This window comes from Nerophis lumbriciformis, linkage group LG22 (genome assembly GCF_033978685.3).
Source record: "Nerophis lumbriciformis linkage group LG22, RoL_Nlum_v2.1, whole genome shotgun sequence".
NCBI lineage: Eukaryota > Metazoa > Chordata > Actinopteri > Syngnathiformes > Syngnathidae > Nerophis > Nerophis lumbriciformis.
Genome location: NC_084569.2, coordinates 22,547,985 through 22,574,243, shown reverse-complemented (window position 1 = coordinate 22,574,243; position 26,259 = coordinate 22,547,985). Strand labels below are relative to the sequence as shown.

Here is a 26,259-nt window from a genome sequence, read left to right as displayed (position 1 = left end):
TCGCGCGCAGGACCGCCCATGTTCCCTCGTCAAAATTGTCCAAATGTCTTGCGGGAGAACTTTTTAGCTGACGACATCTGTCATGACTTGGACTATGGCTTGGTTTGTTCTCCCGAGGTGCAAGTGAATTGGACTGGTCAAGGCTTGAAGGTGGGTACATGATTTATTTAAACTATCAAAAAAAGGAATAAACGAAAAGCGCGCACAGGGGCGGAGGTACAAAACTAGACTATAAACACAAAACTTGCACATTGGCAGAAACTATGAACAATTAAACAAAACACTAACTGTGGCTTAATAAACAAAAACTTACTTGGCATAGACATGAAGTGCGCAGAGGTGGACAGAGTGTGACAGGGGGCATAAATGCGGGGATGTCGTCAGGACGAACAACAGAAAATGAAAAGCTTAAATACTACAGACATGATTAACGAAAACAGGTGCGTGACTCAAAACGTGAAACAGGTGCGTGACGTGACAGGTGAAAACTAATGGTTGCTATGGTGACAAACAAGAGTGCACAATGAGTCCAAACATGGAACAGGTGAAACTAATGGGATAATCATGGAAACAAGACAAGGGAGTGAAAAGACAGAAACTAAAGAGTCCTATAACTAAACAAAACATGACTTAAAACAAAACATGATTACACAGACATGACAATTACCAAGTGTTGTATGACATGTACATGTGTCAAACATGTCAACAGTTTTTGTTTTTGTTTTTTTTTATGTCCAATGTTGATATAACTTTAAAATGGAATATAAAAATATAGGCAAGTATTAGGCTATAAACTAATTACAGTAAAAAGGGGATTTATATTCCCAATCATCGCTGTTTACCTGATACATGAAACGTGACGAATTTCGGGCATGCACTATCCACTTTAGCAGCTAGATGGCAGTAGAGTATTTAAAAGCTTGAAATGTGATTTGTGGCAATTCCAACTTTGATCACAGCATCAGTTGCTATGTAAAGCGGCACTTTCCATCATTTTCAGCAGACAGCATTGCAAAACGATTGACCTCACCTTCCTCTCACACGAGATAAAACCAGGAATGGTGCCATACGTACATTGTGAATATACTATTTTATTACAGCATTTCTTGTTTCACTCGTCAAAACATAAAAGATGATGGCTGAAATAAATATTTAGTTGGCACAACTCCAAAGGACATGGATTAAAATAAACAATATTGGAGCATATTGTTTTCACCCAAGACAACCATGCAAAAAAGAAACGTATTCCTCAGAAGTAATAAAACTTGGTTGCTCAAAGGAGATGTTTTTATTGTTTTGAAAGCTGGTGACGCTGTTGCATCACGTTGTCAATTTATCTTCAGAGTTTGACTTTGCCTCATTTCTCGCGCAGATTTTATATGCTAAAATGTAATTATTATTATATGATTATTATTATTACTATTCGTTGTTAGTATTGCACTGTACTCATAAAGCGTGGCACAAATGTGGGCCTGTCTCTTTAAACCGCCCCACGCTTCGTTCTTGGAGCATGCGCAGAAGCGTGAAGCAGCAACCCCCCTCTATGAAAAACAACAACAATCTTGATAGCATTAGCAACGTTAGCAATGGGACCCTGAACCTCTACCACACGTTTGGCCGCAACACGTTACCTTTATCAGCCCGGCTGCTTCAGTTTGACCCCGGAGATTGATAACTCGATGGTGCCGGGCTCATGAACTTGGCCAGTCAGAGCGGGGATGCTGGCGGCAGCCAGCTCCTCTTCGCCAATTTCAACCAGGACAATACGTAAGACACAGCCGTATGGGTGGAGGGCTGGGCCGGGTAGAGAGCTCCGCGGTGTTCCGATGGCCTGTGCTGGCATGCTAGCGAGCGTTAGCTTACATTTTGAGGCCTTTTCTGCTCGGTTGACAGGCTGACACGACTTTATTTGCCACATTCTGGGTGTGTTTTCTCGTTATACCAAAGCTAGTACACGGATATTGTCAGTTATATTATTCTAATAGCTACTTTTATATTGACGGTCAATAGCAGCTAGATGCTAGGCTAACATGATGCTATGCTAACTTTAGCCACATGTATCAGATAAGGTATAATAATGAAATGTCATCCAGCGCACACTGTGGTTTAGAGTACCATTGTTATAACAAAACGTACATTACAGTAATTAAGAGGGAAATTCTGGGTGCTTTAACCGTAGGATTACATTATAACCTGAATCCCAAGCTTATGTTGTTGTCACATTAGTTTGAGACAAGAAATGTTTTTTAATGTTCTGCTTCAAAAGTCTGTTTTGTGTTGATTTCAAAGATCCTTAGCTGTTGGCACAAAATCAGGATACAAGTTTTTCTCTCTGTCGTCTGTGGACAAATTGGAGCAGATATACGAATGTAGTGAGTATTACCTCTTCATACGTGATCATTTTGCCTATTAACCTTTGTCATATATACAGTACAGCTACTTGTTCTGAGTTAATTATATCACAACTTAGTGTTATATTTAGTCAGCACTTCCTTAAGCATCTGGCTTCCTCTATTACACACCATCAACAGTCATACAACCAAATCTAAGGCCCCATTTACACTAAGGGTAAGGTTATCCAGGGTAAATCCCACCAAACCTTATCCTTGTCCACATACACACAATGGTCTTTTAAGACCCCCTCCGTCAGCAGGCGCACCGCGACCTAATACGCATGCGCGGAAAATGCGCACGTCATAGTCACCTCCAGTGTTGGTTTGTGTGCAAGTTCTTAAATTTAACTTATCTGAACAATATCCAGTGTTGTGGTATTTCAATTAACTGGAATCCAGTGTGCTGTGGGGCCCTATTGTAGTGAATAACACCTGAGCCATCATAAATTAATCAAATCTTTAATGGACATGTGAAAGTACACAATGTGACAAAGAACATTTGACAACAATCAATCTAGGGATTTAGATATCTGGTCAGGACATTCCTCACTCTTTTGCCTTCACCTTCATTGTCCATTCGTTTTTGGTGACTTTATATACTCTGGACCTTGACGTCGAGTCCGCGACATACATGCCGGACAATAACTGATACAGTCTGCTTTGCCACTCCAAAAGCATTCGCCTTTTTCCATGGTCTTCCCTCGACGGCCAGGTAATACAAAGCACACGCTACCTTCTTTATCACATCCACGGTAGCCCGCATTCTTGTTGGCTGTCCTTCGACAAAAGTTTTTCGGTAAGTAGAATCACAGCTGACCTCAACATTTGAAAGTTGTTTTGCCGTCTGAGAAGTGTTATATCCGAAATAGCTGCAATCGCTTTCTCTTAAGGTATTCATGTGTGATTTCCACAAGCGTCTGTACATGTAGAAGAATGAGAAACACGGGCATGTCTGGATGACTCGCTTCCATATTTTCAGTGGTTAGCTCCGAGTTACGAAACCGCTTTATTATGAAGCTGGCTGTGGCGCGTTCTTTCTGACGTCACTTCCGGTGTGGGGCGCGGTCTTTTTGGCGTCACTTTCTCTCCGAAATACACTGCGCACTTACCCGTGTAAAAATTTGTCCGAGGAGGAGAACCTTAAACGCTGGTTTAGTGTGGCTGAAACGGGGCTTAGGCTAAATAATTATTCGTTTAAGGGGTTATCCGACTTAGGCCATGTCTACACTAAGTCGTTTAACCCCTTAAACGAATAATTATTTAGCCTAAGCCCCGTTTCAGCCACACTAAACCATCGTTTAAGGTCACCCTCCTCGGACAAATTTTTACACGGGTAAGTCAGCCATGCATTTCTTGAATCTCCGGCACTTAGCTTTCTATGGACTCATTGATCGTTTACAAAGTGAGTTCGGAGAGGAAGTGACGCCAGAAAGAACACACCAACACAGGAAATGACGTCAGAAAGAACACGCCACAGCCAGCTTCATAATAAAGCGGTTTCATAGCTCGAGCTAACCGCTGGAAATATGAAGGCGAGTCAACCAGAAATGCCCGTGTTTCTCCTTCTTCTACATGTACAGACGCTTGTGGAAATCACACATGAATACCTTAAGAGAAAGCAATTGTAGCTATTTCGGATGCAACACTTCTCAGACGGCAAGAGAACTTTCGAATGCACGAAAATCTTTGTCCATTTGTCAAAGGAGAGTCAACAAGAATGCGGACCCCCTTGGATGTGATAAAAAAGGTAGCGTGTGCTTTGTATTACATGGCCGTCGAGGGAAAACTAACTACGGAAAACAGCGAATGCATTTGGAGTGGCAAAGCAGACTGTATCAGTTATTGTCCGGCATGTATGTCGCAGACTCGACGTCAAGGTCCAGAGTATATAAAGTCACCAAAAACGAATGGACAATGAAGGTGAGGGCAAAAGAGTGAGGAATGTCCTGACCAGATTTCTAGATCCCTTGTTCGATTCATGTAAAATGTTCTTTATCACATTGTTTACGTGTCTAATAAAGATTTTATTAATTTATGATGGCTCAGGTGTGATTCACTACAATAGGGCCCCACAGCACACTGAATTCCAGGTAATTAAAATACCACAACACTGGATATTGTTCAGATAAGTTATATTTAAGGACTTGCACACAAAGCAACACTGGAAATGACTATGACGTGCGCATGCGTACTAGGTCACGTTGCGCCGGTGGACGGAGGGGGGCGGTGGTCTTAAACGGTGGCATTGTTGTGTGTGGACACGAATAAGGTTAGGTATGATTTACCCTGGATAAGCTTATCCGGCTTAGTGTAAACGGGGCCTTAGTGTAGACATAGCCTAATTCAACTCCATTAACAAAAGAAATGGGTGAAACCTGATAAGAGTGTGTGGGTTTGTGTCCTGCAGCAGACACGGAGGATGTGTGTATTGTGGAGCGTCTGTTCTCCAGCAGTCTGGTGGCCATCGTCAGCCTGAAGGCTCCGAGGAAGCTCAAAGTCTGTCACTTCAAGAAGGGAACCGAAATCTGCAACTACTCTTACTCCAACACAATACTGGCTGTTAAACTCAACAGACAGGTGAGGAAAATAAGTATTCCTCACTTCTCATTTTGGTTATTTGAATTAAAAGTGTGTTTTGTAATATTTGTAAGATAAAAGTCAGTTCTTATGTTGTGTTTTCCCCTACAGAGGCTGATAGTTTGTCTGGAGGAGTCACTTTACATTCACAATATTCGAGACATGAAAGTGCTGCATACAATCCGAGAGACTCCACCCAACCCTTCAGGTGGGATTTTCGACAAGCCAAAATTTGCTCGTTGGTAGATTAATTTAATATTAATCTTAATTTAAATAATAACATTTAATTAAATTAAATTATATCAAAATATATCGAGATAGACACACAATCCATATCAATAAAAATGCGTTTGATAAAACATGCAATATATATACTGTGTGTGTGTATATATGATAAAACATGCAATTTATATAATGTGTGTGTCTATATACAGTATATATATATATATATATATATCCATCCATCCATCCATCCATTTTCTACCGCTTATTCCCTTTGGGGTCGCGGGGGGCGCTGGAGCCTATCTCAGCTACAATCGGGCGGAAGGCGGTGTACACCCTGGACAAGTCGCCACCTCATCGCAGATAGATATATCTGCGATGTATATATATATATATATATATATATATATATATATATATATATATATATATTAGGGCTGCAACAACTAATCGATTAAATCGATTATAAAAATAGTTGCCGATTAATTTAGTCATCGATTCGTTGGATCTATGCTATGCACATGCGCAGAGGCTTTTTTTAAATTTTTTATAAGCCTTTATTTATAAACTGCTACATTTACAAACAGCTGAGAAACAATAATCAAAATAAGTATGGTGCCAGTATGCTGCTTTTTTTTCAATAATATACTGGAACGGATAGAAATGTAGTTTGTCTCTTTTATCCGATTATTAATCGATTAATCGAAGTAATAATCGACAGATTAATCGATAATCAAATTAATTGTTAGTTGCAGCCCTTATATATATATATATATACTGTGTGTGTATGTATGTATGTATATATATATATATATATAATATAAATATTTATTTATTTTATTTTATTTTTTTATTTAAAATTTTTTTTGGTGGGGCGGTGGATAAAACTGGAAAGAATGAGGTATGGTTGGTTGCATGAACAAAGGCACTCGCGGTCTTGTCTGTAACCTAGCAAAACAGTAAGTGATCAGTAAGCAATTGGAGAGACACGCCAATCGCGTAACAGGATCAACTATCATGTTTGGTCGCGCCACTTTGCTGTCTCACTCTTGATTGTCTGCATGGTGTGAGAAGAAAACGTAAAAATGAGTGCTACAGAGAGCGAATAAATTGGGGACAAAACAGGAAAAGTCACCAGATGTTTTCCAACAGAACGTAGTCCTTTGCCACACTCATCTTTTCTTTTTAACCCTCGTTTATTCCCTATTCGGATGTACGGAAACAACAGGTAGGAACTAAAGTGTCGGACTAAAAAAAAAAGTTTTTAAAATAACAAATGGGCTACTTTAAAATAATATTGTGGTCAAGTAATGTTTAAATGACAATTACTGCAAAACATCAATTCATTTTCATACTTAAATAAGATTAACAGACCAAATTAAATGTTACACAGACCACGTAACTTCCTAGCAGTACACATGCAAAAAATAGTTCTCATGTTTCTCTATGTTTACATTTTCACACTTTGCACTATTTTGTTACACTTAATTAAGCATTTCTTACATATTCCTTATTTTTGCACCTTAAATATTATTGTTAAAGGGGAACCACACTTTTTTTTGGAATTTTGCCTATCGTTCACAATCATTATGAAAGACATTACGACGGATGGATAAAAAAAAAGGAATTCTGGATATTAAATAAATGCAATCAAAATTTCGCTTGCAATGGAGCCTATGGGAGTTGTTAAATTCTGCTTATAGAGCCCCTAAAAAAACATCCAAACACCTTCATTGAGGTTGTATGTATATACATGATGTAAGTATATTTGTAATGGAGTAACAAGCACATTTATAATAACATTTAATATTTACCTATTTTGATCATTTTAAGCATACGCGGTGCATCACTGATTTCTGCTTACTGCAGACTTTGAGAGCCAACAAACATAATAAAACACCACTTACTCTATAAGGTCTGCTGTCATTAGGATGCCAACTGCTACGATGTTCATATATTCCCGTTTAGATGAAAAATGTCTCATAATCCTCGCTCAGAAACCGGGTCGGGGTGCAACGGGGGAACAAGCACTTTTAGTGTCGTTCTCGCCAGTCCCAGGTCCTATATGGCTGACAGTGTCCTAACTTGTCGGAACACCTACTCGCATTTCTTGATGATGATTTATGATCTAGAATAAGTTTATATGGAGCAAGGAAGTGAGGAAGCTGCGGATCAGTCGGTGATGTAAACATAGGCACACCCGGAAGTGACCACGGCGCCGCTCTAAGAAGTTTGTCTGCATTAGCGTTTATAATAATAAGATCACTAATACTTGGTTAATATACAAGTCACAAAATGTAAATTGAGTATTCTTGGCGCTTTTTGAATCGTTATTTATCAGATATTATGGGCGGATTAGTGGAGCTCCCATTGGCTTCGCTGTAAGCAGATTTTTATTTACGTTTATCTGATATTTAGAATGCATTAAAAGAAATCCATCCGTCGTCATGTCTTTCATAATGATTGTCAACAATAGGCAAAATTATTTTAAAAAGTGTATTTCTCCTGTAAGTGGCTATTGTGCTTTTAGAATTTTGTTTACATTAATAGTTTAAGTGTTTACCATGATCGTCATTGTGTTGACAATTTCTTTCCTTTCTGCCTTGAAAGCTGAGGGGATTATAATCAAAGGAATGTCATTTAATCGTGATACAGTTTTCAGCCATACTGCCCAGCCCTACTCATTGGGCTACAACATTAGAAACACTATCTCATAAAATTACACAGTATACACAGGAAATGATCGCTTTTTAATAACTTAATTATTTTGTGTTTTTGCGTCTTCTCCCTGCAGGGTTGTGTGCCCTGTCCATTAGCAATGACAACTGCTACCTGGCATATCCTGGCAGTGCCATGATTGGAGAAGTCCAAGTGTTTGATACAGTCAACCTGGTGAGTAAACACCACAACACGCCTTTTGTATAAAGACTTCACTTTATCTACGGTAATTCATGTTTTATCACACAGACCATGCATTAACTAGTAAACCTATCAGTTGTATGTATTAATGTATTAATAATAATAATAATAATACCTGGGATTTATATAGCGCTTTTCTAAGTACCCAAAGTCGCTTTACATGTAGAACCCATCATACATTCACACCTGGTGGTGGTAAGCTACTTTCATAGCCACAGCTGCCCTGGGGTATATTGACCCAAATATAAGACAGCTTTACTTTTTGAAGTCCGTTTTTTACACTTTTAAAATGTTTCAATAACAGTGAAATAACAACAGGCATATTACAATGATGAATATATATTTTATTATTATATTATATAAATGTATATGTTTTAGCTACTCTACAGTTGTTTGATGCTTCATTGATCACCATTATCTTGAAATCATCATAACTCCTCTGTTGTTTGCTGACAAGCTAGCAGCATACCTGCAATACAGTACCAATTCCCTGTACCTGTGACTTGATACTGGTACTTAACATTATACATTTCCATTAGTTTTGTGTGTGCTCATGAATATTAATTGTTTTTGATGATACAATTATTTTTTTATTGCAATATTTGAAACTGAGCTAACTATGATACCTGCTGTTAAGTTGTTAAATCTTGTTTTATTGTAATCATATTATCATTTGCAAGTATAACATTAAGACGTAATTACATTTGTAAGTCTAGGACGTTAGATGGCAGTAGTGTATAGTTTATGGTGAGTTTTTCATTTTATTTTGTTGCATCCTAAAAGTGTTTATACCGTAAGTTAGGGCTGTGAATCTTTGGGCACCACACAATTCAATTTATTTCGATTCTTGGGGGTAACGAGTCGATTCATTCATTCAAAACGATTCTCAATTCAAAATCCATACTTTTTAATAACATTGGGTGCCAGTTCTATGATTAACTACATTTCTCCATTAAATAGATAAACAGCTCTGATTCATTTCTATATTACTTAAAATAAAACTGGTTTTGTTTGAGAAAATTATACCCAATCATTTACAAAAGTGGCTGCAGTGATGCGGACCCTGTATCGGTCCATTGTGGTGAAGAAGGAGCTAAGCCGGAAGGCAAAGCTCTCAATTTACCGGTCGATCTACGTCCCTATCCTCACCTATGGTCATGAGCTTTGTGTTATAAACCGAAAGGACAAGATCACAGGTACAAGCGGCCAAAATGAGTTTCCACCGTCGGGTGGCGGGGCTCTTTCTTAGAGATAGGGTAAGAACCTCTGTCATTTGGAAGGAGCTCAGAGAAAAGCCGCTGCTCCTCCACATCAAGAGGAGCCATATGAGGTGGTTCGGGCATCTGGTCAGAATGACCCCAGAACGCCTCCCTGGGGAGGTACTTAGGGCACGTCCGACCGGTAGAAGGCCACGGGGAAGACCCAGAACACAGTGGAGAGACTATGTCTCCCAGCTGGCATGGAAACGCCTCGGATCCCCCAGGAAGAGCTGGACAGAGTAGCTAGAGAGAGGGAAGTCTGGGCTTCTCTGCTTAGGCTGTTGCCCCCACAATCTGACTTTGGAGAAACGGAGGAAGACAGATGGATGGATGGGCTGGACAGGGCAGATTTTAGGAAAACCAAAAAAATATATAGATATATTTTTTTTAATCGATTATTGATTTTATTGAAATGATTAAGAGTCATTATGCATAAGAATCGCGATTCATTCGATAAACAATTGTTTATGAGACCCGTACTGTAAGTACAAAGCCCGTTTCCATATTAGTTGGGAAATTGTGTTAGTGTTAGATGTAAATATAAACGGAATACAATGATTTGCAAATCGTTTTCAACCCATATTCAGTTGAATATGCTACAAAGACAACATACAGTATTTGATGTTCAAACTGATAAACATTTTTATTTTTTTTGCAAATAATCATTAACTTTAGAATTTGATGCCAGCAACACGTGACAAAGAAGTTGGGAAAGGTGGCAATAAATACTGATAAAGTTGAGGAATGCTCATTAAACACTTATTTGGAACATCCCACAGGTGAACAGGCAAATTGGGAATAGGTGGGTGCCATGATTGGGTATAAAAGTAGATTCCATGAAATGATCAGTCATTCACAAACAAGGATGGGGCGAGGGTCACCACTTTGTCAACAAATGCGTGAGCAAATTGTTGAACAGTTTAAGAAAAACCTTTCTCAACCAGCTATTGCAAGGAATTTAGGGATTTCACCGTCTACGGTCCGTAATATCATCAAAGGGTTCAGAGAATCTGGATAAATCACTGCACGTAAACAGCTAAGCCCGTGACCTTCGATCCCTCAGGCTGTACTGCATCAACAAGCGACATCGGTGTGTAAAGGATATCACCACATGGGCTCAGGAACCCTTCAGAAACCCACTGTCAGTAACTACAGTTGGTCGCTACATCTGTAAGTGCAAGTTAAAACTCTCCTATGCAAGGCGAAAACCGTTTATCAACAACACCCAGAAACGCTGTCGGCTTCGCTGGGCCTGAGCTCATCTAAGATGGACTGATGCAAAGTGGAAAAGTGTTCTGTGGTCTGACGAGTCCACATTTCAAATTGTTTTTGGAAACTGTGGACGTCGTGTCCTCCGGACCAAAGAGGAAAAGAACCATCCGGATTGTTATAGACGCAAAGTTGAAAAGCCAGCATCTGTGATGGTATGGGGGTGTATTAGTGCCCAAGACATGGGTAACTTACACATCTGTGAAGGCGCCATTAATGCTGAAAGGTGCATACAGGTTTTGGAGCAACATATGTTGCCATCCAAGCAACGTTACCATGGACGCCCCTGCTTATTTCAGCAAGCCACGTGTTACATCAACGTGGCTTCATAGTAAAAGAGTGCGGATACTAGACTGGCCTGCCTGTAGTCCAGACTTATCTCTCATTGAAAATGTGTGGCGCATTATGAAGCCTAAAATACCACAACGGTGACCCCCGGACTGTTGAAGAACTTAAGCTGTACATCAAGCAAGAATGGGAAAGAATTCCACCTGAGAAGTTAAAAAATGTGTCTCCTCAGTTCCCAAACGTTTACTGAGTGTTGTTAAAAGGAAAGGTCATGTAACACAGTGGTGAACATGACCTTTCCCAACTACTTTGGCATGTGTTGCAGCCATGAAATTCTAAGTTGATTATTGTTTGCAAAAAACAAATAAAGTTTATGAGTTTGAACATCAAATATCTTGTCTTTGTAGTGCATTCAATTGAATATGGGTTGAAAAGGATTTGCAAATCATTGTATTCTGTTTATATTTACATCTAACACAATTTCCCAACTCATATGGAAACGTGGTTTGTATTATTATTATAGTCAGCTGTTTCATGGTAACGTGAATTTAGTTGTAGTTTTCATTACCAAATTTAGAGGTGTTGAAATCGCCATGTAAAATCGCTAATGCTAATTAGTAGCATGTCAATAGCAAAGCCAATGTGTATTAGCATCAAGCCAGCACATTTTTGTAAAAGTGGAGCCTTGACTTATGTTGGGGAATTTTTTGAGTCAGTTTATTTGTTGGCATTGAAAATTACCCAGCTCTACTAAAAATTATCTTATATTTGGGTCAGTATGGTAATTGCATTCTAATAAAGGGAAAATATAGCGCTGTGTGACTGGGCCTACCATAACTCTTGATCTGATGTAAGCACAGCCCTCATTTGTGTGTGTGTGTGTGTGTTGCAGCGAGCCGCGAACATGATTCCAGCCCACGACAGCCCATTAGCAGCTCTTGCTTTTGATGCCAGTGGAACTAAACTAGCCACAGCTTCAGAGAAGGTATACAGGACATTAATGAGGGCCTCCGCTGTTATTTCTGTTAGCCCGCCTGACTAAATACAGTCCCTTTGCGTTGTCTTCAACTCTTCCCGTCAACCCAGGGCACAGTCATCCGCGTTTTCTCCATCCCAGAAGGACAGAAGCTCTTTGAGTTTCGACGAGGAGTGAAGAGGTGATTCGATGGAACCGCAACACAATCTCTCTCTCTCTCTGTGTCTGCGTATTTACATTCCCTGCTGTCTTTATCGTAGGTGTGTGAGCATTTGCTCCTTGGCCTTCAGCATGGAGGGCTTGTACCTGTCAGCCTCCAGTAACACAGAAACAGTTCACATCTTTAAACTTGAAACACAGAAGGAGAAGTATGTGTAAGTGTCGCCACTGAGCTATATAATAAGCAGATGTATAATTTTTTTGGTAAGGGATCTGGTACAGCTCAAATCTCACATTGTTTATATGTGTAGGCCAGCAGAGGAGCCCACCACATGGGGAGGGTACCTGGGCAAGGTGCTGATGGCGTCCACCACATACCTGCCCTCCCAGGTTACAGAGATGTTCACACAGGGGCGAGCCTTTGCTACAGTACGCCTGCCCTTCTGTGGGCATAAGAACATCTGCGCTTTAGCAATGTAAGTGTTCTCATGTCATCAATTTTTACTAAAATATATACAGTCATTCAATGTATTTTAAATAGGGATGTCCCAATACATATTTTTGGCCTTAGATCCAATCTGATTTCAAGACCCGATCCAATACTGATAATAGGTTATAGAACTGAAAATGTTATATAGCAAGCAACCAAAGTACCGGTAAACACATTTTTATATTGCTTATCTTATTAAATGTAGAATTTGCTTGTATGGTTGTGAATCAGATGATGTATTAAATTTGTGGTACTGAATGTTACATACAATTTTTTCAACAAAATAAAGTCTCAAGTGCACACAGTAAGTAAACAAAAGCAAAAACTACTGTTGGCTCCCTTTCTAATCATTTGGGTTTTACCCCCAAAGCCTTCCTGTATCTACAGACTTACTCCCTGACTTTGTAAACAATAACAAAAACCACCAAAAATGTTTTTGTAATAATAATAAAAAGAAAAATATAGATCAAATCACTTAAATGTTGTTTATATACTGATACTATACCAGGTATACCGGTAAATAGTATCGACATCTGAATCGATCACTCCTACTTTACAGTGAAGCTTTAGCGGTTAGCTTCTCGTATCGTTTATTTCGGTGTGCGTGTGTTAGCCTTTCTTTTTCCTCTAGTCCTCCATTGATAATGATACTTGAAAGGAACTTAATTTATTTTCTGCCAGGGTGGGGATGATTAGTATCTCAGAAGCGGATTCGCACTGTTGACAGATTTAGACAGTCCCAGGTTTCTCTCAAATTGGAGCCTGTGTTCTGGCAAGATGCGCACTATTCTGGAATTCCTGTAACTCCAGCATGTGTGTAACAAGGAATATGGAAATGTAATTAAAATTAGTTTTGTTTCATTTTCATGTGATAATTGTGGTGTAAATTCAATTTCATTTAGTTGAAAATAGAATTGCACACAGCATTAGAGCCAATAGGAGCAAAGTAGAGGTCCGTCAACATGACAGATATTGTAAATAGTGTAGTTTTTGAGGCATATACTACCAGACTTGTTTTTGTCTTTTTTGTTTTGTGAACAGGATTCAGAAGATTCCCAGGTTGTTAGTTGCAGCAGCTGATGGCTACTTGTATCTCTACAACTTGGACCCACAAGAAGGAGGCGAATGCACACTCATGAAGCAGCACAGGTAACACGCACACAAAACGTAGTACAGGTGGTCTTCTGGTTACAAAATAGTTTTGTGTCTAGACTGTGATGTTTGTCCAGTTTTTAGTTGCATTGTACATAGAACACACAGAGGACATATGAATTACAGTAAAAAAAAGATTGATTACCATAACAACATCACCTTGCTTTTGTCCGTTTGGTTGTCTTGCATACTGAATGGGGCTGTCCGAGGTAGAGAATAATGTTCAAAAATGATGATCGTGGCGGAATATTGATTTCTTCACCAAGCATTTCACCATTTCTAATAATAGTTCACATTTCACTTTCCTTTTCTTTGATGCACTCCACTAGAAATGTTTGCCTCATGCTTGGGGGGGCTGAATGGAGGTTCAAGTTAAAAAAGCCATTAAAAAATTACTAAATTATGTTATCCTTCGTCAGTGCCGTGATAACAATTCCGTATTACTCCGCCTACCTATAACTCCGCATACATGTTCTTTCAGCCTGTTCTTTTTAGGCATTGGCCAGATAATACAATTTGCTGGACGCTATATTGTCCCACAAATTATTGCCGATAAACAATACAGTCCCTGCTTTATTTTCAGACTAAATTAGGCACTAATGTAATCATAACATGTAATACTAATAATGCAAGTAACCAATTCAAACGTAATAAACCTTTATTTCTCATTGTTATTTTTTATCTGTGTAAATGGAATGTCAAAATGTTTTACCATCCTAAATAAGAAAACAAACATAAACATAAATTGGACTCTCAATCTCTGTTAGCTAAAATTGCACTTCAATAAATATTGCAATTTTTTCCCCCAATTGGAAAAACTGGGTCAGGTGGGGTTTTTTGCTGTCATCACTTTCTAACAAATGTGTCCGTGTTGATGGGCAAATTTTTGTCATTCGGTTTGAAGCCGAATTATTCCCTTTCGCTTTGCAATCATTGCGTTTCCTCCTAACTTTTGTTACTTTGCAGTGCCTCTCACTAGCTAGTCACGAATAGCGAGTCTGTGCATCTGTGTGTGTTTAAGCCAGTGGTCTTGCCTCCACATGCTGAGACAAAGATCTAGTTATGGCACTTTATCGATTAGTTAATTTTAATTTATCGTTCGATTAATTGATTTTATTGATTATCAGCCGGGGCCTAGTTTTCTTTTTCTTTTTGAATAATATTAATAATTCATGGGAGTGCGTTTGTAACTATGAAACATCGTAAGAGGAAGACCACCTGTAGTTAGCTAAATGTACGTGGACACTGAAACGCTTAATATCTTGAGGATCATGGTCTTGTCTAAAGATATAGGTATACTATAAATTTTATTCAAAACATCAGACATGTGTGTTTTTCGTTGGAGTTGTAGTACAAAGCCTTACTGTCATTAGACAATAAAACAGGAGAACAGCACACACGGATGATCATGTGTGTCAAAAGGCTTTGCAAAAACTGCATTTACAAAGATAATAATGCAGTGTTTTGATGGATTATGTCGTATTCAGTTTTCATTTGTTGGTTATTGTACTGACAGTAGTGTAACTGAACCCCCTCTTCTGTTGACCTCAGGTTAGACGGCAGTGCAGAACAACCCAATGAGATCTTGGAGCAAGGGTCACATGATCGCCCGCTTGTGGCCCAAACCTACAGTGCGGCTGTTACTAAAGGTATGCTACAAGGTCAGGAGCAGCTTACAATTTAAAAAATATTACTAAGAACGGTGACGCAAATGTCCCCAAAGGGATACAATTTAAAGTTCAACAAAAACGTATTAGAAAAATTACTCTATTATTTAATGGTGTATGTGTGTTTCTTTTTGTGTGTGTGAAACATAAAAGAGCAGGGCATGTGAAATGTCTGCGAAAATGCAGAAATACGCGCTTTTAAACATACATTTTTGCACAAAATACCAATTCAATGAAATATTAATAAAAATATGCTCTACACAAAATGTGTTGAACACTCGTCTCAGCGACACAGGATTGCTAGTTAACGAGCCATCTGGCTAGCTTAATTATTGTTGCCTCCGTTCTCTCTCCGAGCCACAAAGTTGACGGCTTTGTACTTTGCTGCTAATCATATTTAGATGATTACAATGTGAAGACCATTAGTTCCTAACCAGCGAGATGGTATTGTTTTGATGTGAAGGATTGTAAACAGATGTCACAACACTGCAATTATATGACCCGCGGGGGCATGGCTACAGGATAGAGTTGCCAAATTGGAGTTGTTTGCATGCATGTTTTAGAATTGTACATTACATTTTCAATTATAATAATGTTAGTAAATAATCTGCTAAAACAACCGTAAAAATGATGTGGTACATTACATGGGACATGTAAGTGTCAAAAAGACAGCCGAAAGAGATTGGTAGATGAGAATAAATATAAAGGTCAAATATAGTGTAGAAATGCACCTAATCGCAGTTAATGTAGTCTTCATTTTCTAAATGTTCTTGAGTCATTTGCGTGGCAGCACTTCGTGTTAACAGAAATATTCCTTTTTTTTTTCTCTCATTTTTCCTCAAGGGGTGTTTAAATCCGTGCAAGTCAGGAAATATGAGATAAGAGGAAATACAAAATAGCAGAGATGTGGACTCGAGTCACATGACTTGGACTCGAGTCAGACTCGAGTCATGAATTTGATGACTTTAGACTCGACTTGACAAAATGTAAAAAGACTTGCAACTCGACTTAGACTTTAACATCAATGACTTGTGACTTCACTTGGACTTGAGCCTTTTGAATTGACATGACTTGACATGACTTGCTACTTTCCCCAAAACCCAAAGATGAAAAAGTTATTCGGGAGCGCTCCGTATTTTTCATTGTGTACTTGTCTATCAGCGTTGCGTGTGTCAGCTGGTGTGGTCTCAGTACAACAGCCATTCAAATTAGATCTACTTTGTTTTCATCACACAGCATTCATCCAATCAAATTGCAGGACAACCAACGAAGAAGACATGTCCAAACCACACGCCAGTGAACAAAAAATGATACCTAAAATAATTTTGTTTGGGTATAAAAATTACGAGGTGGTCAACACAAAACGGTTTGCAGTATGCAACACATGCGGTTCGAAAATTACTGATGGAGAGGCAACAACTTCCAACTTCGTCCGGCATTTGAAGTTGCACAAAGAACGGTAAGTTTTGAATGTAAGATAACGTTTATTGGCTAAGTAACGTGACTTTTATTTGCTGTGTAGTTAAATCAGTGAGGCTGTAAACTCACTGCTAACGTTATAACGTTATTGCAAACACGGGAATCTGTTGCAGTTCACTACCTTATTCATACTTTTTGTTCAGTGATTTTTTTAAGCAGGGTTTCGTTAGTCAATATATCACACGTAACGTTAGACGGCGGTCAGCAGCACCGCGTATTTTAGCCACCTAAAAAAAGACAAAAATAGTAAAATAAAGGTCAGTTAAAATGTATGCTATATTATGAATATGTGTACCGTTTTAGCTAGCTTTCTGACATACTGTTGGTTGTTTACCTCAGTGGTCCCCAACCACCGGGGCGCGGCCCGGTACTGGTCCGTGGATCGATTGGTATCGGGCCGCACAAGAAATAATTGTTTTTTTTTTTGTTTTTTTAATTAAATCAACATAAAAAACACAAGATACACTTACAAGTAGTGCACCAACCCAAAACAACTCTATCCCCCCTTTTGTTCTGGGCATTGAACATGAAGACTCTTCCTTCACTGTTCCGAGTGGCCATGAGAGTCTTGGCAGTGCCTGCCTCCAGTGCTCCAGTGGAGCGAGTTTTCAGCCATGGTGGTATCATACTACGCCCCCATCGTGCACAAATGACTGACAGACTCTTGGCTAATTTGGTCTTTTGCAAATGCAATGCAGCATAGGGCCCTGACATATAAAAAGTACAACTTTTTTGTTATGTTCACGTATATGTCATGTTTTTTCAATGTTAACACTTTTGTACAAATAAGTACATTTGCACTTTATTTTTCAATGTGTTTGTTCTGTAAAGGAATGAGTTAATGTTTAAAATGACTGGTTAATAGTGCTATTATAAAGTGCAATGTCAGCACAATTTTCTTTCCTGCAATTTAAAATGCACTTGTTTTAATAAATAAATACAGCGTTTGAAAAGCATACACAATCTGTGTTAATATATTAGTCTGTGGTTAAAAGGACTTGAAAGGACTCGAAACTCAAAATGCAGGACTTAGGACTTGACTTGAGACTTTCCAGTCTTGACTTTGGACTTGACTCGGGGCTTGCCTGTCTTGACTCGGGACTTGACTCGGACTTGAGGGCAAAGACTTGAGACTTACTTGTGACTTGCAAAACAATGACTTGGTCCCACCTCTGCAAAATAGTAAAGCTACTCTATACAATAATGAGGACTAAACTTAATTGAACAGTTTTAGTTCCATACACCAATTAATTTTCAAGTACTTGTGTATTATACACAGTTTTATACTACCGGTACACACGCCTTCCAGTAGTACATTTTAAACCCCACTAGGTGACATCTTCCTGCTCCTGCTCCATTTCATCAATCTGAATTAATTATTTGGTTTTACACTTACAACTAATAACAAAAGTGTAATGAAGATGACACTTTGCCTCTGGAATAAATTAAATTTGACTTTATTTCCTTAATTTCTTCAAGTTATAAATATTATGAAATGTGTAACTTTTTAAGTGGAAACAAAATATTATTAGTACAATGCAGTGGATCAACGCTTTGTGAGGTTGTTATTGGTTCCTAAATCGAAAAGTTCGTATAGTGAAACAAATTTCTCCTTAAAAAATGTATTAAATGAGATAAGTCTGCTTTGGCATCTTTTTCCAGAAAAGTCAGATCTCATCACAATTTTTATTTTATTTTATTTTATTTTTTTTTTATTTTTAATGTCCTGTCCAGCTTCTCAGGCAAATCATATAGTTGATGTAGATGCCCATGTCGGCTGTTCAGATTTACTTTACAAAAGAGAAGTGTAGGATACTTCTCTTGTTGCCTTATTTGTATTTGACTTTATTAAATGTATTTATATTATCATTTAGTGCAGCCGGGCCGGAGCAGGAGGGGATAGTAAGAGAAAAAAAAAAAGAAGACAGAGGGGGAAATTGTGGGGACAAGAGGGGGATTAGACAGAGCGACAAAAACAACAACAGCAAACAACAACAACAACAACAATAGAGCAACATCAGCAAATATGACATGTACGGTACAAATATGATGGTAAAAGTAATAGCAAATAAGCAATTAGCGAAAAATAAAAAATAATACAGAAATGACAATGAGCATTATTACACTACAAATGGATCAATACAAATACCAATAGAAATAGCGCTATTGATAATGAACAATACCAATAATTTACCTTTATTATCAACAATACAGTTGTTTAAATGCAACAATACATATACGTAATGATAACTTGAGATACGAAAGAATGCAGAAAAATGGAGGGGGAGAAAGAGAAGCAACCTACATTAACCTTGTAGATTGTTATAGTCAAAATAGGTTAAGCTTTGTCAGTGTGCCATGTCTTACACCCAGTTTACCCTAGGGCAACAACGTTAATATATGTTTGATGAAACGTGATTATGTGCATGAGTGTAAGTATGCATATGTACTTGTATATGTACAGAATGTGTATATGTGTTTGTACAATGAATGTATATGTACAGAATGTGTATATGTGTTTGTACAGTGAATGTATATGTACAGTATGTGTATGTGTATGTCTGTATATTGAATGTGCGTGTGGATGTACGAACATTAGGTAGGTAAATATGTACTGTATTTGTGTATGTATGTGGGAGCGTAGGTACCTATGTACGTATGTGAGCATATGTGAATTTGCATGTACAATACATTCGACTCCCAGATCTCATCACAATTAATACTTGCCGTGGTACGGAGCCTGCCTCATCGATTCTTCCATACTTGTGAGCGCCATTAATGTACTCCTCACAAATAGACTTTTTTTTTTTTTTCAACTCCACAGCGATTCGCTCCTTCTTTCCCTGCTGGTCTGTTGCTTTTTTGGGACTCTTATTAAGTTAGCGAAATGGACAAAACTTGTCGAAAGGCGCACACGCTAAGCAGTGACGAGTAGTGTTCTGCGTGCAGTAAGTGACATGGATGGCTGGGCCTCCCCAAAAATGCTGTGCCCTGCTTTCTGCCTGCAGGCAGGACACAAAATCAATGAATAAATGAAGCGTTCGTTCACTGTAAACCCTCTTTTCAGTCATTCATAATCTTTGTCTCAGCGTAGACGAGAGCGGGGCGCCACCGCCGACACATTCACAGCACAGAGAGCCTCGCGACTCGCCAGTAAGAAGAGCTGCCAAGTAACACATCCGATTATAAAGCCAAATGTCCCATTGTGGTAATATTTCAGCAGTAAATCGAATGGGCAATATGAGCCCATCAACACAAACGAAAGAGCGAAAATGTCGTCGTGATCACGTGATAGCAATAAACAAAAAGACAATGTCCAACCTAATTTTTCCAACTGGGGAAAAAAAGGCACTTTAAAATGTTCAATATCTATTTAGGTAAATTTTTTGCCTATTGAAATGAGTCTATTTTATTTGTTGTTTGTTTATTTAGGACTACCGTATTTTCCGCACTATAAGGCGCACCGGATTATAAGGCGCACCTTCAATGAATGGCATATTTCAAAACTTTGTTCATATATAAGGCGCATCGGATTATAAGGCGTACCTATGCATCCATTAGATGGAGCTGCGCTAAAGGGAATGTCAACAAAACAGTCAGATAGGTCAGTCAAACTTTATTAATAGATTACAAACCAGCGTTCTGACAACTATGTTCACTCCCAAAATGAATAAACAACTGTTGTATTATTTTCTCCGAGGTAAAGTCAGTGACGTGGTGTTTTGTTTATCTTTTAACAACAGCAAGGTATAACAACATATAGTGCAACATTTATATCACATAGTGGAGGGGAACTTTTCCCTGATTCAATAAACACGTAAAAAACAGTGATACTGTTACGGTAAATCAAACGTTCGTGCAATCACAATATAGTAACACTCGAAATAGTGCAGAGCAATAACAATATCAATAACTCAACATTGCTCAAACGTTAATGTCACACAACACACAAAATAAACATGTAAAGCTCACTTTATGAAGTTATTCCTCATCCATGAATCCCTCGAATTCTTCTTCAGTGTCCGAATTAAACAGTTGGGCGAATACGGCATCCAACATGCCCGACTCCGTCTCGTCGAAGTCGTCATTAATCGAGTCAGTGTCGCTGCTGTTGTCTAGCAGTTCAGTGACAATTCCTGCCTTCCTGAAAGCTCGGACCACAGTTGAGACTGATATATCAGCCCAGGCACGATCCACTGGCAGATAGTGGCGTATGTTGTCCGGCGCTGTCTCTTTGTCTTGGTGAACGTGTGAACGCGCTTCTTCTTCTACGGGGGAAAATGAAGTCGGCGGCTGCTTACCATAGAAGAATAACTTCTTCTACGGGGGAAAATGAAGTTGGCGACTGCTTACCGTAAAAGAAGAAGCGCTTCTTCTTCTACGGGGGAAAATGAAGTTGGCGGCTGTTTACCGTTAAAGAAGAAGCGCTTCTTCTTCTACGGGGAAAAAAGAAGTTGGCGGCTGCTTACCATAGTTGCGAGACCTAAACTTTATGAAGATGAAGTTTAGGTTTGTTGTGGTTCAATATTGGTCCATATATAAGGTGCACCGGATTATAAGGCGCACTGTCAGCTTTTGAGAAAATTGGAGGTTTTTAGGTGCGCCTTATAGTGCGGAAAATACGGTAAGTTATTTGCCTTACAATTACAATACAATGGTAAACAATTCTACAATAATGAGAAATAAAAGTGTGTATACTCTTAAATTGTTAGTTGCATTTTTATTTTATATTATGATTACATTATAAACACTATTTAGTTTTTATCGGTTATTTCTTCAGTTTAAGAGCATAGACCAGGGGTGTCAAACTTGTTTTCATCGAGGGCCACATCGCTGTCAAGGCTGCCCTCAGAGGGCCGCTTGTAACAGTGAATCTAAGAATATAAAAGTATCGTCCACCAATTCATCCATTTTCTGCCGCTTGTCCCTTTCAGGGTCATGGGGGGGGGGGGGGGGGTTGGAGCCTATCTCAGCTGCATTCGGGCGGAAGGCGGGGTACATAATCGCCTCATTATATTATTGCTCAATAAGCATTTGGTTATTTGATTTTTGTACGTACAAATTGATGGATAACTTGCTTTGAAATCGTAAGTCAAGGTGACAAGCAGATATTTAAGTATTTATTGTTATTTTTACAAACTATCATACGTTATATAATAATTAGGGGTGCTAAAAAATGTTTTTTTTATCACATTCGAATTCCGAATTTTTTTTTGGTAATTTTCAAAAATCAAATTTACTTAATTTTTTTTGACAAATTAACTTAAAAATAATAATTTTTTAGGCCATCTCTATGCTTACTTGGTGCATGCATGTCATATGTCAGCAACCAAAAGGAGGTTTTGTAACCTGTAAGCTGTTTTGTTATGGTGTTGTTATTATTATACCAAATAATACATTGCAAAAATCAGTTTGACTCGAGAATCGTGTTGAATTGAGTATCGGTTATGAATCCAAGAATAACCGATCCAAGAATCAGAATCGAATGTTGAGGTGCTCAAAAGTTCACACCAATAACAATTGAATATTTGTATATTGTTTAAAACATATGACATTTCCTGTATTACATTTAAAACAATTCTGCCATTTAGTAAGAAAAATGAAGTATCCACATTATTCCCAGGCTTTCGCTGGCCACGTTAAATGACGTGTCGGGCCGGATCTGGCCCCCGGGCCTTGTGTTTGACACATGTGATGTAGACAAACACACTGAGTCTGTCTGCATAAAGACAAATATTTTTGAAAGTCAATTATTGCATATTGTTCCAATGTGTGGCACCTTGAGATTAAAATATGTTTATTGACAGTCTGAAAGTAGCATGTCTTCCCGCTATTTTTGCAGTTTTATGCATTCAAATGTATAAAATATTTTTAAAAATGCAAATCAAATCGCAATTTTGGAGAGAAAAGTCGCAGTTAGGTTTTTTCTTGAAATGGTGCAGCCCTAGTCCAAAGCATTTAGCAACTTGAAGGGTTACATTAATTTGCTTTGTCAGCTCGAACACAAAGCTAAGATGTTGATGTTTTGTTCACTTGGCATATATTGATGTACATTATATTGGTTTGAGCATGAGTTACTACAATTGCCCTTTGAACCCTTTTTGTCTCAGGTTACTGCGAAGAGCAAGGCGCGGTGGGAGGGGCGGGGCTTGAAGAAGACCTCAGCAACTTGCGCCTGGAGGAGGAGAACGAGCAGCCGCCGCTCATCCTGGAAACTGACTGACCAAGCGGACGGCTGCGCCCGCCTATCAGAGGGCTCCTCTGGCGCTGCTATAAACCAGGGGCGGGGATCAGAGAGGGAAGGTGTGTTTTTTTTAGTTTTTTTGAACACACCACAGCCTCTCTGTTGTGATCTGTGCTATTAGTCACATAAATACACACACCTCCATTTTGGACCTTCCTCCCCTCTTTCCTGTGCTCCTTCCTTGATTTAAAAACTGACGCTTTGCATGTTCGTGTGCCAACCGCTGAAACAAAAAGTGTGTGTGTGTTGGACTTTGGATCAAAGTAGAAATGTAGCGCACACACACACACACACACACACACACACAGAGTGTAAAAAGATTGTGTAAGTGCCTCTTTGCCCTATTGTGGTTTCATGTTTGAAACCGCTCCGCATTGGCTTCAAAAAATCTATTTTCATTTGCTTTTAATGGAGGGAGAACTCTCGCTTTGCTCGCTTACAAAATGAAAGCTTTTAACGTGAGGCAGAGTTATTTTACGTTATTTGTTTGACCTCATCAAGCCCCGCCCGCCCCAGGAGATCATTGGTCACCAGTCGATGTTCCACTCTACGCTGTGTCACGCTTAAAAGCGAAGCCGTGGTACTTTATACACTGAAGACGTTGACATGAGCATTCTTCTATCACGTAGGATCTGCTTAGAACCGCAGCGATCTTGTCTGTACATTTGTTACTATGGCAACCAGGTATGGTTCTCCACCATATTCAATCCGCCGGTCATCGATGATATGTTTGGGATTCCTTTTTGGGGACTTGAAGCCACTCAGCAAGGATCAGCAGGGGAGTGTCGGGCGTTTTCTAATGATTTTGTATAAAAATGTGAAACGTTCATTTGAGACTACATGGAAAATAAAGTTAATTGTTGATGTATGAATGACATAACTGGTATTTGTTCCTACTGTAGTTTTAGCACAATCATATGTTCAGTAAATCTACATTCCTGTACCATCTAGACACTGACTACTCTTAAAGTACGTAATCCCTCTTTTATCGCTGTAAATTGGTTCCAGCATTAAAAAAAAAACTTTATGACCTTTTAAGTATGTTTTTCAACATTATGGCAGCGCTTTAGACATGAAATAATATCCTTTAGTTACTTTTACACTTTTTTAACCCAATATAGTGATGCTTCTGTTTGTTTTGGTCTCATCTTGTGGCCAGAAATTTATTTTTAGTGTGCTTGAAAATATAAATACATGTGGGGGAAACATAATTTAATACCAATAGAGAAGCAACAGGACATAGAAGTCCTCAGGGAGTTCAGAGTGTATTAAAAATGCATAAAATGTGTTTTATTTCTAATCTTATGTATATTCAGGCCTGAGCTTTACCCGGTACCACAGCCCTTTAATGTTTACTATATAAATGATAACTCATTTTATGCACTTTATTTTTTTCAAAATAAAAAAAACCTGACACGTTTGCTATTTTTAGGACTGAAGTTGTGTTTTATATGAAATGTTACCACAAACGTATTCCTAGCCCCTTCCTGCTGCGTCACCGATAATAGCAAATTTCCCCCTGTCACATTGATGAATGTGTTCGTAATATTCGCAAATGTATGGCTTAATGATCTTAACATTATTTTGCACTAAAAATATTGAACCATTTATTTCCAAGTTATTTGTTTCAGAACAAAAATTCGTAATGTTTTTTTAATTTATTATTGAGTTTTTATTTGTATTTATTTTGTATCTATTTCATGAGGGGGGGTTTGTGCAGTTACTAGCTTATTGTATAGGTTGATCTACATTATAATTGAAAAATAAATACCGTATTTTTCGGAGTATAAGTCGCTCCGGCGTGTAAGTCGCTCTGGCCGAAAATGCATAATAAAGAAGGAAAAAAACATATAAGTCGCACTGGAGTATAAGTCGCATTTTTGGGGGAAATTTATTTGATAAAAGCCAACACCAAGAATAGACATTTGAAAGGCAATTTAAAATAAATAAAGAATAGTGAACAACAGGCTGAATAAGTGTACGTTATATGACGCATAAATAACCAACTGAGAACGTGCCTGGTATGTTAACGTAACATATTATGGTAAGAGTCATTCAAATAACTATAACATATAGAACATGCTATACGTTTACCAAACAATCTGTCACTCCTAATCGCTAAATCCCATGAAATCTTATACGTCTAGTCTCTTACGTGAATGAGCTAAATAATAGTATTTGATATTTTACGGTAATGTGTTAATAATTTCACACACAAGTCGCTCCTGAGTATAAGTCGCACCCCCAAACTATGAAAAAAAACTGCGACTTATAGTCCGAAAAATACATAGTCTTGATTGTGCTGGCAAAATGATCGATTGAATATTCACTGCAAAATGGGAACAGTCTATTTCCTGGTTTAGCACTTTTAGTCAGCAAAAGACAGAAGTGGATAAGTTGCAAGTACTTTATTTCGACTTTGACACACTAAAAAGTAGCAGGAGCGGCACACGGGTGGGCTCTCTGTCGTTGACGTGAGAACACAACCTTCACCCTGTCATCCATCCGTGATCAAGCCTGAGATGAGACACTACATTCAAAACAAGTCACAGTAATAATTTATATGTACAGTACAAGGAAACAATAAAATAACTTTTAACTAGCACGCAACAAAGAGTGTATTCTAAAGCAACGAAGGTTCCAAACATGTATGATGCACACTATTTGGACAAGTTATATTTTGGACATTTGAACACTTCCAAAATTGATGAAAACATGTTTGGAGGAGTTTGATCTCACACCTTCTTCGTATCTTTCTATCTGGAGTTACCACATGTCCCGATACACGTGTCCATACAATGTTGTGTACACTAAAGAGACGGACGATTAACACTGACGAGCACTACTTAAGACTCTTGTGATGTTCGAGACTTCTTTGTTATTTAAGACTTCACATAAGGATCTCTTTGGACCTCAAGCTTCTTGTGGATGGATGAAAAGGTGTGTGTCACCCTGTAGGGACAAAAAAAAAAAAAAAGACAGAATGTTCTAATAAATAGAGTCTCACATTAGACAAAATTAAATAAATAAATATAGCTTTAAATAATGACGAATTATGTTGTTAAATGTGTCATTTATTCATTTAATGTAAAATCACATTTTATTATTTAATCATCTAAGTATTACAATATTTAATTAGTTATTGAATTAGTAATTTCACAATTC

At 38.3% G+C, this 26,259-nt stretch overlaps 2 protein-coding genes across 3 annotated transcripts in view; one reads left to right on the top strand and one right to left on the bottom strand.

The window, feature by feature from the left end:
* Positions 1–1,537: 1,537 nt before the first annotated feature.
* On the top strand, positions 1,538–23,962 carry wipi2 (WD repeat domain, phosphoinositide interacting 2). Of its 2 annotated transcripts, none has more exons than XM_061974004.2 (12): positions 1,538–1,767; positions 2,290–2,372; positions 4,804–4,970; positions 5,082–5,178; positions 7,987–8,084; positions 11,820–11,912; positions 12,014–12,084; positions 12,164–12,277; positions 12,374–12,538; positions 13,594–13,701; positions 15,256–15,353; positions 22,961–23,962. In XM_061974004.2, exons 1-12 carry the CDS (start codon positions 1,694–1,696, stop codon positions 23,071–23,073), a joined length of 1,281 nt encoding a protein of 426 aa, XP_061829988.1. In that variant the 5' UTR covers positions 1,538–1,693; the 3' UTR covers positions 23,074–23,962. The 2 variants fall into 2 exon arrangements, with proteins under 2 accessions (XP_061829988.1, XP_061829987.1); XM_061974003.2 differs by having other exon boundaries at positions 1,539–1,767; positions 4,801–4,970.
* A 1,525-nt stretch (positions 23,963–25,487) lies between these two features.
* Positions 25,488–26,259, bottom strand: part of LOC133615044 (myosin-16-like) — a 45,807-nt gene continuing 45,035 nt past the window's right edge. The window contains exon 45 of the mRNA XM_061973379.2: positions 25,488–26,046. The gene's annotated coding sequence lies outside the window, so the exon portion shown is untranslated. The remainder of the gene's footprint in view (positions 26,047–26,259) is intronic.